At 43.3% G+C, this 17339-nt stretch overlaps 1 protein-coding gene across 1 annotated transcript in view; it reads right to left on the bottom strand.

Moving 5' to 3' along the window:
- The window catches only part of LOC137416408 (NEDD4-binding protein 1-like), an 89669-nt gene that overhangs the window by 37044 nt on the left and 35286 nt on the right, over nucleotides 1–17339 (bottom strand). The window contains exon 5 of the mRNA XM_068101985.2: nucleotides 3157–3399. Within this exon, the coding sequence (XP_067958086.2) occupies nucleotides 3157–3399 (243 nt within the window). The remainder of the gene's footprint in view (nucleotides 1–3156; nucleotides 3400–17339) is intronic.

Here is a 17339-nt window from a genome sequence, read left to right as displayed (position 1 = left end):
ATTTGAAGGGAAGCAGGAAGAATTCCTTTCAAGTGGAAGTAACAAGCAACAACTAATCAGTTTAATAAGTGATGAACCGAGGAGGGTGGGATGCACGGTCATTCAGGCAGAAGGGGACGCTGATGTGGACATCGCTAAAGCTGCAGATAACACTGCATATGCACATTCCACCACACTGATTTAAAAAAAAAAAAAAAAAAAAACCTTTAGAGGCCATTTTTCCCCGCAAAGCGGGGGTTGGCCTTTTTCGGGCACCGTGGTTGTTGTTGTTTTTGTTGGTCCCCTTTTTGAAGCAATGTTTTACGGCCGGATGCCCTTCCTGCCGCCAACCCTGTTTGTCGCCTTTTACGACAAACAGGGAATTACCAGTGAACTGGTACTCAATTAGCCGACCTCAGAAGGATGACAGGCTGAGTCAACCCCCCTGGCGTTAATTCAGCGATCGACCGGGATTCGAACCCAGGATCCTAGGATCCTAGGATCCTAAGCTGGCACCCTAGCCGCTAAGCCAACAACACTGATTGGAGGACACTAACTTGTTAATTATTCTTCTCCATTACACTCCAGCAGATGGCAAAACCACTGTCTTTTAGATCGGACAGTCAAGAGGCATTCCAAAAGTGTACATCAATTGCATAAAGTGTACAACATCAATTGCATAAAGTGTACAACATCAATTGAGGACTAAATCGAGATGGTGAAAGAGTGAGTTACTTTTTTTTTACTATTGCATTTAGTATTGTTACATGTGTGGGGGTAGGTAATGAAATACCTTAGTCCAGGTAGAATTGTATAGATTACCATGCTCCAAATGTCGTCTAAGAACATCTTGATGTAAATAAGTCAGCTCCGTGTGTTCGGATTAAGTGTGACGTGAGCCATACGGAGGGTGGCTCTTGTGCTATGTAGCTTAGGGAGTAAGACTAATCCCCCTGTTCATCCCACCTCTTGTGATCTGACCATTGTGGTTGTAATAAATCAGCCTGCGATAAGATGAGAGCCATCAGGAAACTAACTCAGGCACATTACAACACCGACAAGCCCGACAGAAACCCATCACATTTGCCGATCGGCAAGGGAACCCCGCCCCCGGATATTCTCGATGGGTGTCAAGAAAGGCCGTGAGGGCCCCGCCCCGAAAGGAACGATTGGTCATGGCCATGGACTGAAGTGGTAAAGCGTGGGGATTGGTTCGAGTGCGACGTCATCGTGGAACATTCGAGAACGGAGGAAGAAAAAGTGAAGCGACTGCCATTTTGTCTCTCTGTCCTGGGCTACGCGGCAGGTGGTCGCATTTCCTTTGCTCCCTCCGTTCCGGCGTTCGTGTGGGTTGGACGCTTGTTCCTCTGGTTTGCTGCGGCTGGTTTGTGTGCGCTCCTGGAAGTTCGGTACAGTCGGAGCTCGGTGCAGCCGAACGAGAAGGACCAAGGGAGGAGCTCTTGGCTGGTTACCTCGTTCCGGCAGTGGACCCGACTTTGCGCCAACGCGTGTTTTCCCGCGCAGGGACGTGGAACCTGTGACGGCACCAAACCCGACTTTGCGCCAACGCGTGTTTTCCCGCGCAGGGACGCGGAACCTGTGACGGCACCAAACCCTCATCGAGACCAGAGCTGAGTGCCGGCAAAAAGGGTGGATTTTATTTTATCATTCTCTTGTCTGTATACGAGTCCGTATGGAGGATCCTCATCTAGGAATAATTATAGATCTTATCTCACCTTTCATTTTTATTGCCTGCATTATTTTCATTAAACCTTTATTTGTTGCATGTTCAATTATTGTGTCTTGTACGTTTATTTGTTCCTGGTTTCGGAAAACCATCGCCGCGTCCGTTCGTTCAAATAAGACCGGGGACCCTCAGTTTCCCTTGTAAAGAGATAACACCGCCATATTTTCGGCTCATACACCTCGGAGTTAAGGCTCGGTCGGCCATCCGTCACTGGGGATCTTAATCCCCGGCGACGCAACAGTATGTATGAGATTTTTCACTGAATTATTGAGTGTACTCTGAAATACATTTTTCTGAAACATGTCAATAAAATTTACTCTAAAAAAACGGATATTTGCATTATTTGGCCCTAAAAATGCTTTACAGGGAAATAATATGGGAGTTATTGGTCGGTGACTTAATTCATGATTGTTGGCCGCAATCTTTGATTTAAGGGTCTGAGTAGTCGGATTGAAATTTTATTGGCACCAATGAATTCCTCGACTCTTAAAACCCGAGGTTAGATACCAAAATTATTGTTCTACACCGAATAATAAAGAAGTTACAGTTGCCTTCCTGATTTTCAGGGTCAGTGGTGGCCATCTTGGAACTGACCTAGTTTTAACCCACTTCCGGTGGTCAGATTTTGGTAGACTTTTTTTCTGTCGTTTAAAACACCCAGTAGTTAAAAAAAACACTGAAAAACCTTTTGTTAGAATTTGTCGAGGGTATGATGGCATATTGACCCATCTAAAATGCAATTACAAGTCTAGAAAGTTCTTCAGATAATTATTTATTTATTCTGTGGATACTGAGGCATCTTGTCCCCCCAGTGTCTATTACACCACTGATGTAACACCCCAGTGTCTTTTACACCACCCAATCTGACACCCCAGTGCTATTTACACCACCCAATCTAACACCCCAGTGCTAATTACACCACCCGATCTAACTCCCCAGTGTCTTTTACACCACCCAATCTAACACCCCAGTGTCTATTGCACCATCCAATCTAACACCCCAGTGTCTATTACACCACCCAATCTGACACCCCAGTGTCTATTACACCACCCAATCTAACATGTTACATTAGTTATTCGTGTCCTTAATGATGTCCTTAAAAACAGTGAGTGTCCCGTTTGGAATGATTTCCAATTTTTTTGTTGACTGACAATCGCTTAACCCCTGCCTTTCACTTCACATGCATGGGGTAATTAATTAATTAACTAACTGCAATAACATTAAGCAGCAAATCACGAACCAGGCATGTCGGCACGTGCAAAAAATACAATAACTAAACAAACAAATGAACCTGGGAAATAAAAATCTTACAACTTATAATCAGGTATAATCATTAGGAGTTTATGGAATCCCATGAGGTTCATTTAACAGCATAGCAGGTCAGAATAATAAGGTCCGAGGTGCGTGCACGGTTAGATTTTGGTACTCACGCTAACGCCACATCAGAGCCATCAATGATGACGTGGCGCAAGTCGTGCCGGCCTGGCGAGTTCACAAGTCTTAGCTGGAAGGTCACGGAGCTCTGACGTTGAGAGACCGGGCCAGGTGGGGATGAGCAAGAGGGAAACTCAAAATGCTCAGTCTCCGATTCTTTCCCTTTCTCCTCTTCCGCCCCATTCATGCCCGACGCTCCAGCCGAGTCACCGACCTGCCATTCTTTATCAGAAGTCTCACTGGAATATGAGAATGCAAAGACAGTGACAGTTAAAAAACGGTGACAATGCAAAAAACGATGACAATGCAAAAACGGTGACAATGCAAAAACGGTGAATGCAACAAACGGTGACAATGCAACAAACGGTGACAATGCAACAAACGGTGACAATGCAACAAACGGTGACAATGCAACAAACGGTGACAATGCAACAAACGGTGACAATGCAACAAACGGTGACAATGCAACAAACGGTGACAATGCAACAAACGGTGACAATGCAACAAACGGTGACAATGCAACAAACGGTGACAATGCAACAAACGGTGACAATGCAACAAACGGTGACAATGCAACAAACGGTGACAATGCAACAAACGGTGACAATGCAACAAACGGTGACAATGCAACAAACGGTGACAATGCAACAAACGGTGACAATGCAACAAACGGTGACAATGCAACAAACGGTGACAATGCAACAAACGGTGACAATGCAACAAACGGTGACAATGCAACAAACGGTGACAATGCAACAAACTGTGACAATGCAACAAACGGTGACAATGCAACAAACGGTGACAATGCAACAAACGGTGACAATGCAACAAACGGTGACAATGCAACAAACGGTGACAATGCAAAAACGATGACAATGAAAAAACACCTTCACAGTTTCTACAATCTACAAAAACGCCAAGTACAGTTTCTGATAGATTACAAGAAGTTTACAGCATGTCCACAAATTACCGTTCCAAATTCAAACCATAAAAAAAAAATATACCGAAACGGGGTACAACGGTGTGGTTTGCCGTTTATGAAGAACATTTATCAAAGTTCTATTGACCTTTTTTTTTTTCATTTATGAGGATCAGATCAGATCAGACAGTTCTTCATAGGGACACACAGTAGGTGCACACACCGTAAAATAAAAATACAGTTTTGACAAAAATACAAATGGGAACAATCACTTAACTTTGATAGCGTGGAGAGTGTGGACAGCTTGGAAAAAACGCAACCTCGCTGGCAAAACTGGAGGCGGGAACTTTGTACATACTTCATAGACGTATTCACATTCTAATTGTACATACTTTATTGACATACTCACATTCTAATTGTACATACTTTATGGACGTACTCACATTCTGATGGTACATGCTTTATAGATAAACTCACATTCTAATGGTCCATTCAAATCTCCCCCCATACCATTCCTCTCAAATTCTCCCTCCTCCCCCCTCCCCAAAGTTGCCTCCTCCCCACCTCGTCTCCCTTCTATCTCATGCCTCCACCCCCCCCCCCAACCTTCTACTGTCCCATGCCCCCCCTCAAACAACCCCTCACTCTGCCTCATCCCTTCACCACCAAACCTTTCATCCTCCTCATCCTTCCCTTTCTTGGAACTCTTCTGTAATCTCTGACACACTATCAACTGCTCTCCCTACCTCCCCCTCTCATCCTTCATCTTACCCTACTCCTCCCCTCCCCTGTCCTGTACCCGATGCTCCCCCTCTCTCTTCTTTAACGGTATGGACCTCAAACATCCGGGGCCTTCGCTCAAACCTGACTGATCTCTCCATACAGGTTGCTTCTGACAATCCAGACTTGATCTGCTTAACAGAGACTTTCCTCCTTCAAGATGTCTCTGATTCCTCAATATCTCTTCCTGGTTACTCCCTCTTCCGGTATGATAGACCTGAGCCTCGGCCTGGTGGTGGGGTGGCTATCTTTATCAAAAACTCTCTTCCTCACTCTCCTTGCACTGCCCTCTCTCCTCCTCACCCCCAGGAGTACCTCTGGCTACGGCTTCCTCTCCACTCCCACCTTTTGTTCATATGTGTTCTGTACCGTCCCCCAAACAGTGATGACTCAATTTACATTTCACTCTCTGACAACATGGACCAACTTCTATCCACTCATCCCAACTCTCTCTTCCTCATATGTGGTGACTTCAACTGTCATCATGCCACCTGGTTGGGTGTCGGTTCCTCTCTCACCAGTCATGGCACCTCAGCAAAGGACTTCTGTGACTCACTGGGATTGACACAATCTGTCAATTTCCCGACCCAGATCTCAGCCAATGGAGTTTCTTCTCTTCTAGACTTGGTTATGACAAACTTCCCTGCTAATGTCTGCTGCTCTTCTTCTGCTCCAATCGGTTCTTCTGATCATGTGCTTGTCAAAGTGGACATCTCTCTGGCCATTCTCAGAGAGCCTCCTCAGCGTCGAAGAGTCTGGCATTTCACTCAGGCCGACTGGGACGGGCTTCAAGCAGCCATCAATCGTCTGGATTGGTCTCCCATCTCCACTGCCTCTGACATCAATTCTTCCTGGGAATTCTTCCAAAGCAAACTGATCTCTCCCATGCACAGATTTATCCCATCTCGTCTTCAGTTGTCTTACCCTTCCTCCCGTCCATGGTACACCGAATCTTGTGGTGAGGCAGTTGCCCTGAAACAACTTGCCTTTGCCTCTTGGAAGGCTAATCCAACTGAAGGCAATCTCAGTTCCTTCCACCAAGCTCAGAACAAGTGTGTGTCTACCCTCAGGAGTGCCAGGAAGCACTATCTCTCCTCACTCAAGAACGAACTCTCAAACCTGTCTCCTTCCTCCAAATCCTGGTGGCGTCTGGTCAAATCCGTTTCTGGTGTTTGTTCCCCCTCCATCCCCTCCCTTACCTCAAATGGCCACACAGTTGACATTGCACGTGACAAAGCCGAATGCCTCAACTCTGGGTTTGCCTCAAAATCTTTAGTCCCAAACCCATCTCTCTCTGTTCCCACCTTTCCCAGTCGAACCCAACTGCTCCTGGACTCTGTGTCCTTCTCTCCTGACAAGGTGGAGGAGTTTTTGTCTAACCTCGACTCTGATTCTGCACTGCAACTGGACCAGACGGCATCAGCCCACGGGTCCTAAAATCCTGCTCTGCCGCTCTATCTCACCCTCTCTCTGTTCTTTTCACCCTATCTTTTGCTCAAGGTCATCTGCCAGCATCCTGGAAATCAGCAAACATTACCGCTTTACACAAAAAAGGTGCAAAAACAGATCCTTTTAACTACAGACCAATCAGCCTGCTCCCAATTATCAGCAAAGTCATGGAATCCATCATTGCTTCGGAGATGAAATCTTTCCTCTTCTCCAATGGCTTGATCTCTGATCATCAATTTGGATTCAGACCAGGTCACTCTACTCTGGACATGCTGCTTCTCCTGTCTCAACAATGGATGGAGGACCTCAATGCCAAACAGGAAATCAGAGCTGTCTCCCTTGACATATCACGTGCCTTCGATACGGTCTGGCACCCAGCTCTGCTCACCAAACTCTACTCCTATGGTATCCATGGAAATCTCCGTGCATGGCTTGCGGACTTCCTCTCTGGTCGTAGTCAACGTGTGGCCCTGAATGGATTTCTCTCATCTCCCCTTCCTGTTCAGGCTGGAGTTCCCCAAGGCAGTGTGCTGGGCCCTGTGCTTTTTCTGGTCTTTATCAATGATCTCTCCGACTCTCTGGAAAATCCTCTCTATCTCTTTGCTGATGACTCCACTCTCTGCCGCTCCATTCCTCTTCCCTCAGATCGGCAGTCTGCAGCCTCCTCACTCTCTGAAGACCTGGACAAAATCACAGACTGGTCAAACAAGTGGAACATGTCTTTCAATCCTGACAAATCTCACACTCTTACTATGTCTCTCCGAAAAGATCGACTGGACAACCCTCCCATCTACTTTCTCAACAATCCTCTCCAAGAAGTTCGGTCGCTCAAGCTTTTGGGTCTCACTGTCTGCCATGATCTTTCTTGGGAAAACCACATTTCCAAGCTGGCCTGCAAAGCCAGTCGCCGACTGGGCATCCTCCGTCGTGCGAAGTCCTTCCTAGGCACACCTGAGCTCCTCACCACATACAAGGCTTTCATCCGCAGCTCAATGGAATACTGTTCTCCCCTATGGGCTGGTGCTCCTGCCTCACACCTAGCTCGGCTTCATGCTGTTGAAACCAAAGCTTTCAGAATCATTGGAATCTCCCGCGATTAAGCTATCTCTGAGGGCCTTTCACTCACTCACCGCAGGCAGGTAGGTGGTCTTTCTGTCTTCTACCGACTCCTCTCCGGCCTTGCTCCCCCAGCTCTCTCTGTGCTCTGTCCCCCAAATATTCCTACAGGTCGCACAAGATCTGCCAGCAAGCCTCTGATGGTTAAACTGCCGAAATCTCGGCTCTCTGCTCACCTTCACTCCTTCATTCCTCTTTTCTCCCGCCTCTGGAACAAACTCCCACACTCCCTTCAATCCCACTCCTCCCTCCAGGTCTTTAAAACAGCTGTTCACCACCATCTCTTATCTTCCCCCATCCAAAACCTTGATCTTTTCTACCCCCACTAATTCACCCCAGATCCACCTTGTTTGTAATTCCAACTTCTTTCCTGGTAGTCTTGGCAGTGTCCATATGTTTTATGCCTCTCCTACCCCCTTTCCCATGCCTCCCCCCCAAAGCCCTCTCCCTCCCACAGATCTCTCGATGTCTCCATGTCTCTCGGTTCCTGCTCTCAAATGTTGTGTTTGTGTCCTTCCCCCTCTCTCCCCATCTTGTCTACCGCTCCCGATGTTATTTGTTTTATGTGTCGGTTTGTCGGTTATGTGTCGGTTTGTCTTTCTGTGTGATAAATGTTCGCTCTTTCACGAGCCTCGATCTTGTATACAAAACAAAACAAAACAAAAAAAAAAAAAAAAATGGTACATGCTTTATAGACGTATTCACATTCTAATTGTACATACTTTATTGACATACTCACATTCTAATTGTACATACCTTATAGACGTACTCACATTATTAATTGAACATACTTTTCGACGTACTGAACATACAACGTACTCAACGTACTCAACGTACTCAACGTACTCGACTCAATTCGACGTACAACCTTTTGCTTTGATTATTTACCTATTGATTTTTGTCTTTTTGCACTTGTTTTTTGTACTCTGTCAAAGCGTCTTTGGGCTTCTTGAAAAGCGCTATATAAAATAAATGTATTATTATTATTATTTCCGGGTGTCTCCTGCAACACGACATCACATTTACTCTGCAAATGGCGTCTCCACAAGAAAAAGCAGTGTGTTGCCTGGTTTATAGAGACCAAATCAGCTACACAGGTTCAAGTTTAACAAAGTTTCAGGATTACTTATGGAAGGTAGCCACCATCGAGAAAAACGATTGGTGAGTGTCACAAAAGGTTTGTGGAGACCGGTGTCATCCTGCAGAGGAAGGGGACAAGACGATCAAGAAGTGCTGAGGATGTCGAACACGTTGTGAGTCATTCGAGCGCAGTCCACAAAAATTCCATTCAAATGCCAATGATTATCTTGACGAATCTAGACAACAAAACTTGGACATATTCTTTCACAAAAACCACGTGATTATATCCCATTTCATTTATGTATTACGACTTGAATTTGGAACAGTGATGCGGACAACCTATAGTTTAAACTCGTGCACCTTCGGAGCACCTGTATTAAGGTGGCAAATCGTCAGTAAATGGACTTGACAGAGACACTTCCTTATGCTCGTACCTGGAAGTAGATGTATACGGTAGGTTCCAGACCAGGCCACCCACCCCACCCTCCCCACCACATTCCCCACATCCCCCTTACCAACAACACAACAACAGGCATTTCAAGGCCATTTTCCCTGCAAGAGCGGGGGTTAGCCTTCCGGTCCCCATGACAATCTTCTCCATTTTGCCCTATTTTCTGCATCTCCACTTGTCAACCCCCTTGCCCGCATTTCTTCTTCGACCATCTTTAGCCAAGTCTTTCTCGGTCTTCCCTGTCCTCTACTTCCTTCTACATTCATTTCCATCACTCTTCTCAACCAGTCACTTTCATCCTTCCTCAACACATGACCAAACCATCTCAAACTGTTTCTCTTCACAGCATCCATCACAGGCTCTATTCCCATCATCTTTGGCAATTCATCATTTGTCTTCCTCTCTCTCAACGATACTCCACACATCCACCGAACCATTCGCATTTCCACCCTTTCGAGCCTTCGTTGCTGCTCTACGTTCATTACCCATGTCTCGCTCCCATAAATCATAACACTTCTCACACATGCAGCACACACCTTTCCCTTCAGCTTCAACGACACTCCACTCCTCATCAGCACGCCACTCAGTTCCCGAAACTTCTTCCATGCACATCTCACTCCAGCAACCGTTGCAGAGTCTGATCCACCTTCTCCATTCAGCATGTCTCCTCGGTAACAAAATGTTTTCACACCTTCAAGCTTCACGCCGTCTCCAAGATCCAACTCAACATTTCCTCCATCTGCAGCTCCCTCTGTACACACCTTACACTTGAATGTAGCTGCCACACTGGTTAACGACCCTCTCAAACCACTACATTTTTGATGAACCCACTCAGCGCACATTGTACATTGAATGGAATTCACTCCGACACCCTTCCTGCACACAGCACATGGCCACTTCCCAGTTCTTTCCACCTCACCACATGCTTTACCACTTGCCATCACCTTCGTTTTTCCGATATTCACATTCAGACCTTTTGTCTCCATACATTCCTTCCACTTGTTCATCTTCTCCTTCAGCCCATCCATACTTTCTGCAATAAACACCAGATCATCTGCATACAACAACTCCCATGGCTACAAATCACAGCTACAAATAGTATTGGACTTAGTACCGACCCCTGATGCACTCCCACCTTCACCTCAAACTCACCACTGTTCCCGTCCTTCGTCCTTACAGCTGTGTGCGCTCTTTTGTACATTGCCATCACTACTCTGATCAACCATGCCTCCACTCCTAACTTCCTCAATGCCCATGTCACTACTTCACGTGGAACCCTATCGAATGCTTTCTCCAGATCAACAAACCCAAGAAACAACCTCTTCCTCTTCTCCATGTACTTCTCTTGCAACTGCCTCACAATAAAAAGCGTGTCTGTCGTTCCTCTTCCTGGCATAAATTCAAACTGCATTTCGTCAATCTTCACTTTCTTCCTTATCCTCCTCTCCAACACCCTTTCCAATACCTTCATTCCATGCTCCAATAACTTTATCGCTCGATACGAGCCACAGTCCAGAGGGTCACCTTCCCCCTTGTGTAGAGGGACAAGGGTACTCAGTTCCGAATCCACTGGAATGCAGCCTTCTTTCACCACCAGATTGCAGATCTCTGTCATTCTCTTCACACCCCAATTTCCCGCTGCCTTCAACATATCTCCCACAACTCCCGTCGGCCCTCCCGCTTTTCTACTCATCATTGCTTTTATCGCTTCCTCAACTTCCTTCTCGGTTATCTCTCTGCCGGTCCTAAAACTGGGTTACTCTCTATGTTGCCATCCCATTCATTCTCTGCATTCAACAGCATTTCCATATATCTCTTCCATCTTCCTTTAATTCCATCTGGGTCCACAACGATTTGTCCCACTTCATCCTTCAAGCAACTCACCCCCATCACATCACACCTCTCTTTCGCTATCTGCTTTGCAATCCTGAATACCGCTCTCTGACCTTCTTCTGAATCCAAGCGTTCTCCGAACATTTTCCTACATGCCTCCTGCGCCTTTGCTACCTCTTTCTTTGCAGCCTTCTTGGCTGCCTTATAACTTTCATGCTCTGCCTTTTCTGCCCCCATACCCTTCGCCTTCTGCCACTCCTTGAACTTCTTCCTCTTCTCGTCAATCTTCTTTCCAACTTCATCATCCCACCACCATGTTTCCGAGTGCCTCGGTGGTCCTTTTGTCCATCCACATACCTCACCAACGGCTCCCAACAGACTATATTTCATTGACATCCAATCATTTTCAAGCTCAACCACATCATCCTCTGCCATACTCAGCCTCTCTTTTAATGCCTCCCTCACTGTCACCTCTTTCAACCTCCACACCTTCATTGTCGGTTGGTACTTCACCCGCCGAGCTCTCCCCGCACCTTTCACCGTTATGTCGCAGCCAACCAAGTGGTGCTGTGAAACAGCCTCCTCCCCCGGGATCACCTTTGTGTCCCGGAGGTGCCCCTTATCTCGCCTACGCACCAGCAGGTAGTCAATGGTTGTCGTCGACCCACCTGACATGTATGTAACAAGCTTATTATCCTCTTTCTGGAACTGAGTATTACAAATCAACAAATCAGCTCCATCAACAAACTCCAAAATCCTTTCACCTTCTCCATTTCTCACCCCATATCCGTAACCCCCATGAACTCCCTCAAAACCATCCATACCCCTTCCCACATGTCCATTTCGGTCTCCTCCTACCACAACAACTTCCTCATCTTTCACGTTTTCCATCAGCTTCTCTATTGCACACCACAACTTGTCCTTCTCTTCATTGCTCCGACCAACCTGCAGAGCATATCCCGAGATGACGTTCACCAAGAGCTTTCCAATCATCATTTTCACCATCATCAACCTTTCACTCACTCTCATCACACTCACCACACTGTCTACAAACTCCTCAGAAAACAGGACACCAACACCATTCATGCCTTCTGGGCACCCTTGCCACACAAACTTGTATTTCTGTCCCTGCCTTCCCTTCACCATTCTCACACCACTTCCCTTCCATCTCGTCTCCTGCACACAACATTTATTATGTCCACTCTTCTTCTGACCAATTCTTCCATCACTTCTCCTGATCTCCCTATCATTGTCCCTACATTCCATGTCCCAAACCTCAGCATCCTCCTTACCCCCAAACCAAAACTGCCTCAACCCAAAAACAGAAAGTGACTCACCACAAACATGGTGACCAATTAATTATTTATTTTCACATTTTCACATTTTCTTGATTTTCCCAAATTTCGAAATTTTCAGATTTCACAATTTTCAAAAAATAAAAAAATGATGATTTTCAAAATTTCTGATTTGTCAGATTTCACGATTTTCGCAAATTTTTCACGAAAATAATCATAAAACTAAAAAATTGATTTTTAGTTTAACAGGATGAGAATTATAATACAAATGAATAACTTTAATGAAAAAATAGATATTATTGACATTGATAGTGAAATCATTAATAAATTTAACATGGAATTTGATGTGCTTCATGGAAAATTAGATAGGATAAAAGATTTAATTGTAACTTATAATGAAACATCAGGTGATATTAAAACAAATATTGCAAATATTGAACAAACATTACAGAATATTAATCAGGATAAAATGTTCTACATTGTAAGGACAGGATTATTGATACATGAATATAAATCAATTTTATCTAAACCATTATCACCGATGAATACACATAATCCAATCTTTAAAAAGAAAGTATCTATTATAAATGTGTTTTTAAATATTGTAAGAGAAATAATAAGGTTAAAATTGTGGAATATACCCATTTTATATGAAATTAAACCCATCGCTCATATTACTTGTACATTTTGTAAAAAATCAAAACTTATCTGATTTTGAAATAACTTACACAAATATTAAAACGTGTTTGTGGTGTAATAACCAACAATTAAGTTTTAACTCTAATATGACTTATAATGATTATAAGAGAGTAAATATAATAGGGAAATATATTGACAACAGTTTCTCATTTTCAAAAATGTATTACTCAATATCAAGGTAAACAATATTGTAAAATACCAGAAAAGGTTAATAGCGATCTGAACGAAAAGTTTAAAGCATATAGACTTTTTATCGACCACGAAGATGAGGTTATAAAATATTCCAATTTTACGAAAACTCATATCACCATGTTTCTAAAAGAATTAAAATATATGAAATATTATGGTAATATTAATCTAATATATGTAACATTAACCAAGAAGAAATTGGATGATATTTCTCATTTAGAACAAGCGCTAATTACCGATTTAAAAACATTATTAAACCTATACTATGAAAATCATGGTAGAGATAAGGTTGAAGCACGAGATAGAAAAAAAATTCTGAATATGCAATATTTATTATTTCAGTTATTGCATAAACATAATCATAAATGTAATCTTGAAGATTTTACTGGTTTAAAAACAATTGAGCGTAAACAATTTCATGATAAGATTTGTCATCACTTATTTAACACATTGGGGTGGACATTTACACCAACATTTCAATTTTATTCATTTTATTTCTATGGCCTGAATTTTAGTTTGTAGGACTTTCTCATATAAAATGAACAATATGAGGACATATAAAAAGCAGGTCACAACATATTGTAATATTTGTGATCACGATTATAAAAACAATTATAAACAACACCTTCAATCCAACAAACACAAAGCCAAACTTTCCCAGATGATGGCTCCCCTTGAACAAGACAAACCAAAAACATGGTATTGTGATGTTTGTAAACGTGATTATAAAAGTGAACGTAAAAGACATCTTAAATCCCAAAAACACACACTCAAACTTTTACATAGAGCAGCTCCACCCGAACGAGAAACAAAATATTGTCACGTTTGTGATAAGAAGGTCTTGAAGAGGAGCTTTCCTACTCATCTTAAATCACAAAAACACATAAAGTTGTTGGGGTACACGATAAAGGACTGTGATGGGGCATTTAATGGACATATTAAAATAACGATTTTTAATTTACCACCCCCAGAACCAAAATCAATAGCTGAGGCGGTTGAACCAGTCAAACCCACCGTTGAAAGCTATGTAAAGAATGTTTTGGATGAGATTAAACCCCTTAAATTTTATATGGGAGTAAAAATGGAATTGAAAAAACCAAATACTGAAATAGGGGATCTTATTATAAAACGTTATACGAGAACAAAACCTTACTTTATCGCATCACTCCAGGGATTCTTATTAACGGACGTTTATGATAAACTTATAGAACAAGAAGAACAGGTGGATCCATTCGCTTGTGGGTAGTGCATTTACTATTACGAGAATACTTTTCATCGATATACATGTTCTAAAATCAAACCCCCTAAAAGCTTCTTCTTATATTGAATTGCCGACGGTTATAAAAAATAAAACGGCAATTATTATTAATATTCAAAATAAAGATCATAAATGTTTTCTATGGTCTGTTCTTGCATGCTTACATCCCGCTGAACATCATGTTCAAAGGGTATCACATTATGGGAAATATGAAAACGAGTTAAATGTTACTGGTTTACCATTTCCAATGACCATGAAAGATATTCCTAAATTTGAGAAAATGAATAATCTATCTATTAATGTTTATGATCTAAAGGATAAAAACAAAGTTCGGGTTTCACAAACTTATGATAACTATAAAAATGATGAAACTCATATTGACCTTCCATATTATAATTTGGAAGAAAATTCACATTACGCTTACATCAAAAATTTATCAAGATTAGTTTCTTCACAAATAAACAAACACGAGGCTAAAAAATATATCTGTAAGCGATGTCTCAACTTCTGTAATAGTCAAGAAAGATTAGACAAACACTTACAATACTGTGTCATACATAAAGCCACAGTAATTAATATGCCGGCAGAAGGTTCAAACATATTGTTGCGGTTTTGAGTTTTGTACAATAAAGGTTAATTTCCCCCTCATAGTTTAGTCACACTACAACATGTAGCCTCGCGATAGTTCAGTTATTTCTTCGTATGTGTAAGCATAGAAGTGAAGTCACGAAAAATGGAACACTTTCATTTTTCTCAATACAGGGCTTGATATTTTCTTATTACAAATAAAATATCCACTATTTTACACTTGTATGATGTGTAATGGGGTCTCCTCTACCTGCAGAGACAACTTCAGTGCAATATAACAATTTTTGGTTCTTGCGTGACAGGTTAAAGGCCAAAAAAGGGGGTATTTTTGGCATTAAAATGTAAAGTAGTTAGACTATGACATTTCTTTGATCAACTATTATTAGCAGGAAGGTTTTGAGGTGTCTCCTTATTTTTTTATGTAAAATTTAAATGCTAAGGTTTATTTCAGTGAAAAAATTATCGTTCTACCCCTCTTCATTACGGAGTAATTGAGATGGGAAGATGGCGCTATTTTCAAAGTGAGCTCAATTTGAGTGGTACTAATTATTACTTTACTCCTTTACAAATGGTAACAGAATAACTATATCTTTTGCATTTTTCTGTTGTAGATACCATTCTCTGTTGAAGTCTATAAGTAAAATTAATTAAAGTTGTCTATAAGTCTATAAGTAAATTGCGTCTCCTAAAATACAGGTTGCTTCTGTCAAACCAGACGTGATCTGCTTAACAGAAACTTTCCTCCTTCATGATGTCTCTGATTCCTTAGTATCTCTCCCGGGTTACTCCCTCCTCCGGTATGATAGACCTGAGCCTCGTCATGGAGGTGGGGTTGCTATCTTTATCAAAAACTCTCTTCCTCACTCGCCCTGCACTCTCTCCACCTCACCCCCAGGAATACCTCTGGCTACGGCTTCCCCTTCGCTCCCACCTCTTGTTCATATGTGTGTTGTACCGTCCACCAAACAGTGATGACTCCATCTACATCTCGCTGTCTGATAATATGGACCAACTTCTGTCTACTCATCCTAACTCTCTCTTCCTCATATGTGGTGATTTCAATTGTCACCATGCCAGTTGGCTGGGTGTGGGTACCTCTCACCAGCCATGGCTCCTCAGCAAAGGACTTCTGCGACTCATTGGGACTGACACAATCTGTCAATTTCCCAACCCGGATCTCAGTCAACTGAGCATCTTCTCTTCTGGACTTGGTTATGACCAACTTCCCTGAAAATGTCTGCTGCTCTTCTTCTGCTCCAATCGGCTCATCTGATCATGTGCTTGTTAAAGTGGACATCTCTCTGACCATTCTCAGGGAGCCTCCTCAGCGTCGACGAGTCTGGCATTTCACTCAGGCCAACTGGCACGGTCTTCAAGCAGCCATCAATCATCTGGACTGGTCTCCCATCTCTACCACCTCTGACATCAACTCATCTGGGAATTCTTCCAAAGTAAATTGCTCTCTCTCATGCACAGATTTATCCCATCTCGTCTTCAGTTGTCATACCCTTCCTCCCGTCCATGGTACACGGAATCTTGTGGTGAGGCTGTTGCCCAGAAACAACTTGCCTTCGTCTCCTGGAAAGCAAATCCAACGGAAGGAAATCTCATTTCCTTTCACAAAGCCCGAAACAAGTGTGTGTCCACCCTCAGGAGAGCCAGGAAACAATATCTCTCCGTTCTCAATACCGAACTCTCTTATCTGTCTCCCTCTTCCAAATCCTGGTGGCATCTGGTCAAATCTTTTTCTGGTGTTTGTTCCCCCTCCATCCCCTCCCTTACCTCAAACGGCTACACAGCTGACTCCGCACGTGAAAAAGCTGAATGCCTCAACTCTGTATTTGCCTCTAAATCTTGTGTCCCAAACCCATCCCTCTCTGTACCCACCGTACCCAGTCGTACCCAGCTGCTCCTGGACTCCGTATCCTTTCCTCCTGACAAGGTGGAAAAGTTTCTGTCAACCCTCGACTCTGATTCTGCAACTGGACCTGACGGCATCAGACCACGGGTCCTAAAATCCTGTTCTTCCGCTCTTTCACTCCCTCTCTCTGTTCTCTTCACCCTCTCTTTTGCTCAAGGTCAACTGCCATCTGCTTGGAAATCAGCCAACATCACCGCTTTGCACAAAAAAGGTGCAAAAACAGATCCTAGCAACTACAGACCAATCAGCCTTCTCCCAATTATCAGCAGAGTCATGGAATCCATCATTGCTTCGGATATGAAATCTTTCCTCTTCTCCAATGGCTTGATCTCTGATCATCAATTTGGTTTCAGACCAGGTCACTCTACTCTGGACATGCTGCTTCTGCTGTCTCAACAATGGATGGAGGTCCTCAATGCCAAACAGGAAATTAGAGCTGTCTCCCTCGACATATCACGTGCCTTCGATACGGTCTGGCACCCCGCTCTGCTCACCAAACTCTACTCCTTTGGTATCCATGGAAATCTCCACGCATGGCTGGCGGACTTCCTCTCTCGTTGTAGTCACCGTGTGGCCCTGAATGGGTTTCTCTCATCTCCTC

This window comes from Myxine glutinosa, chromosome 5 (assembly GCF_964187855.1).
Source record: "Myxine glutinosa chromosome 5, kmMyxGlut1.1, whole genome shotgun sequence".
Classification (NCBI taxonomy): Eukaryota; Metazoa; Chordata; class Myxini; order Myxiniformes; family Myxinidae; genus Myxine; species Myxine glutinosa.
This window is presented reverse-complemented; position numbering and strand designations above follow the sequence as displayed.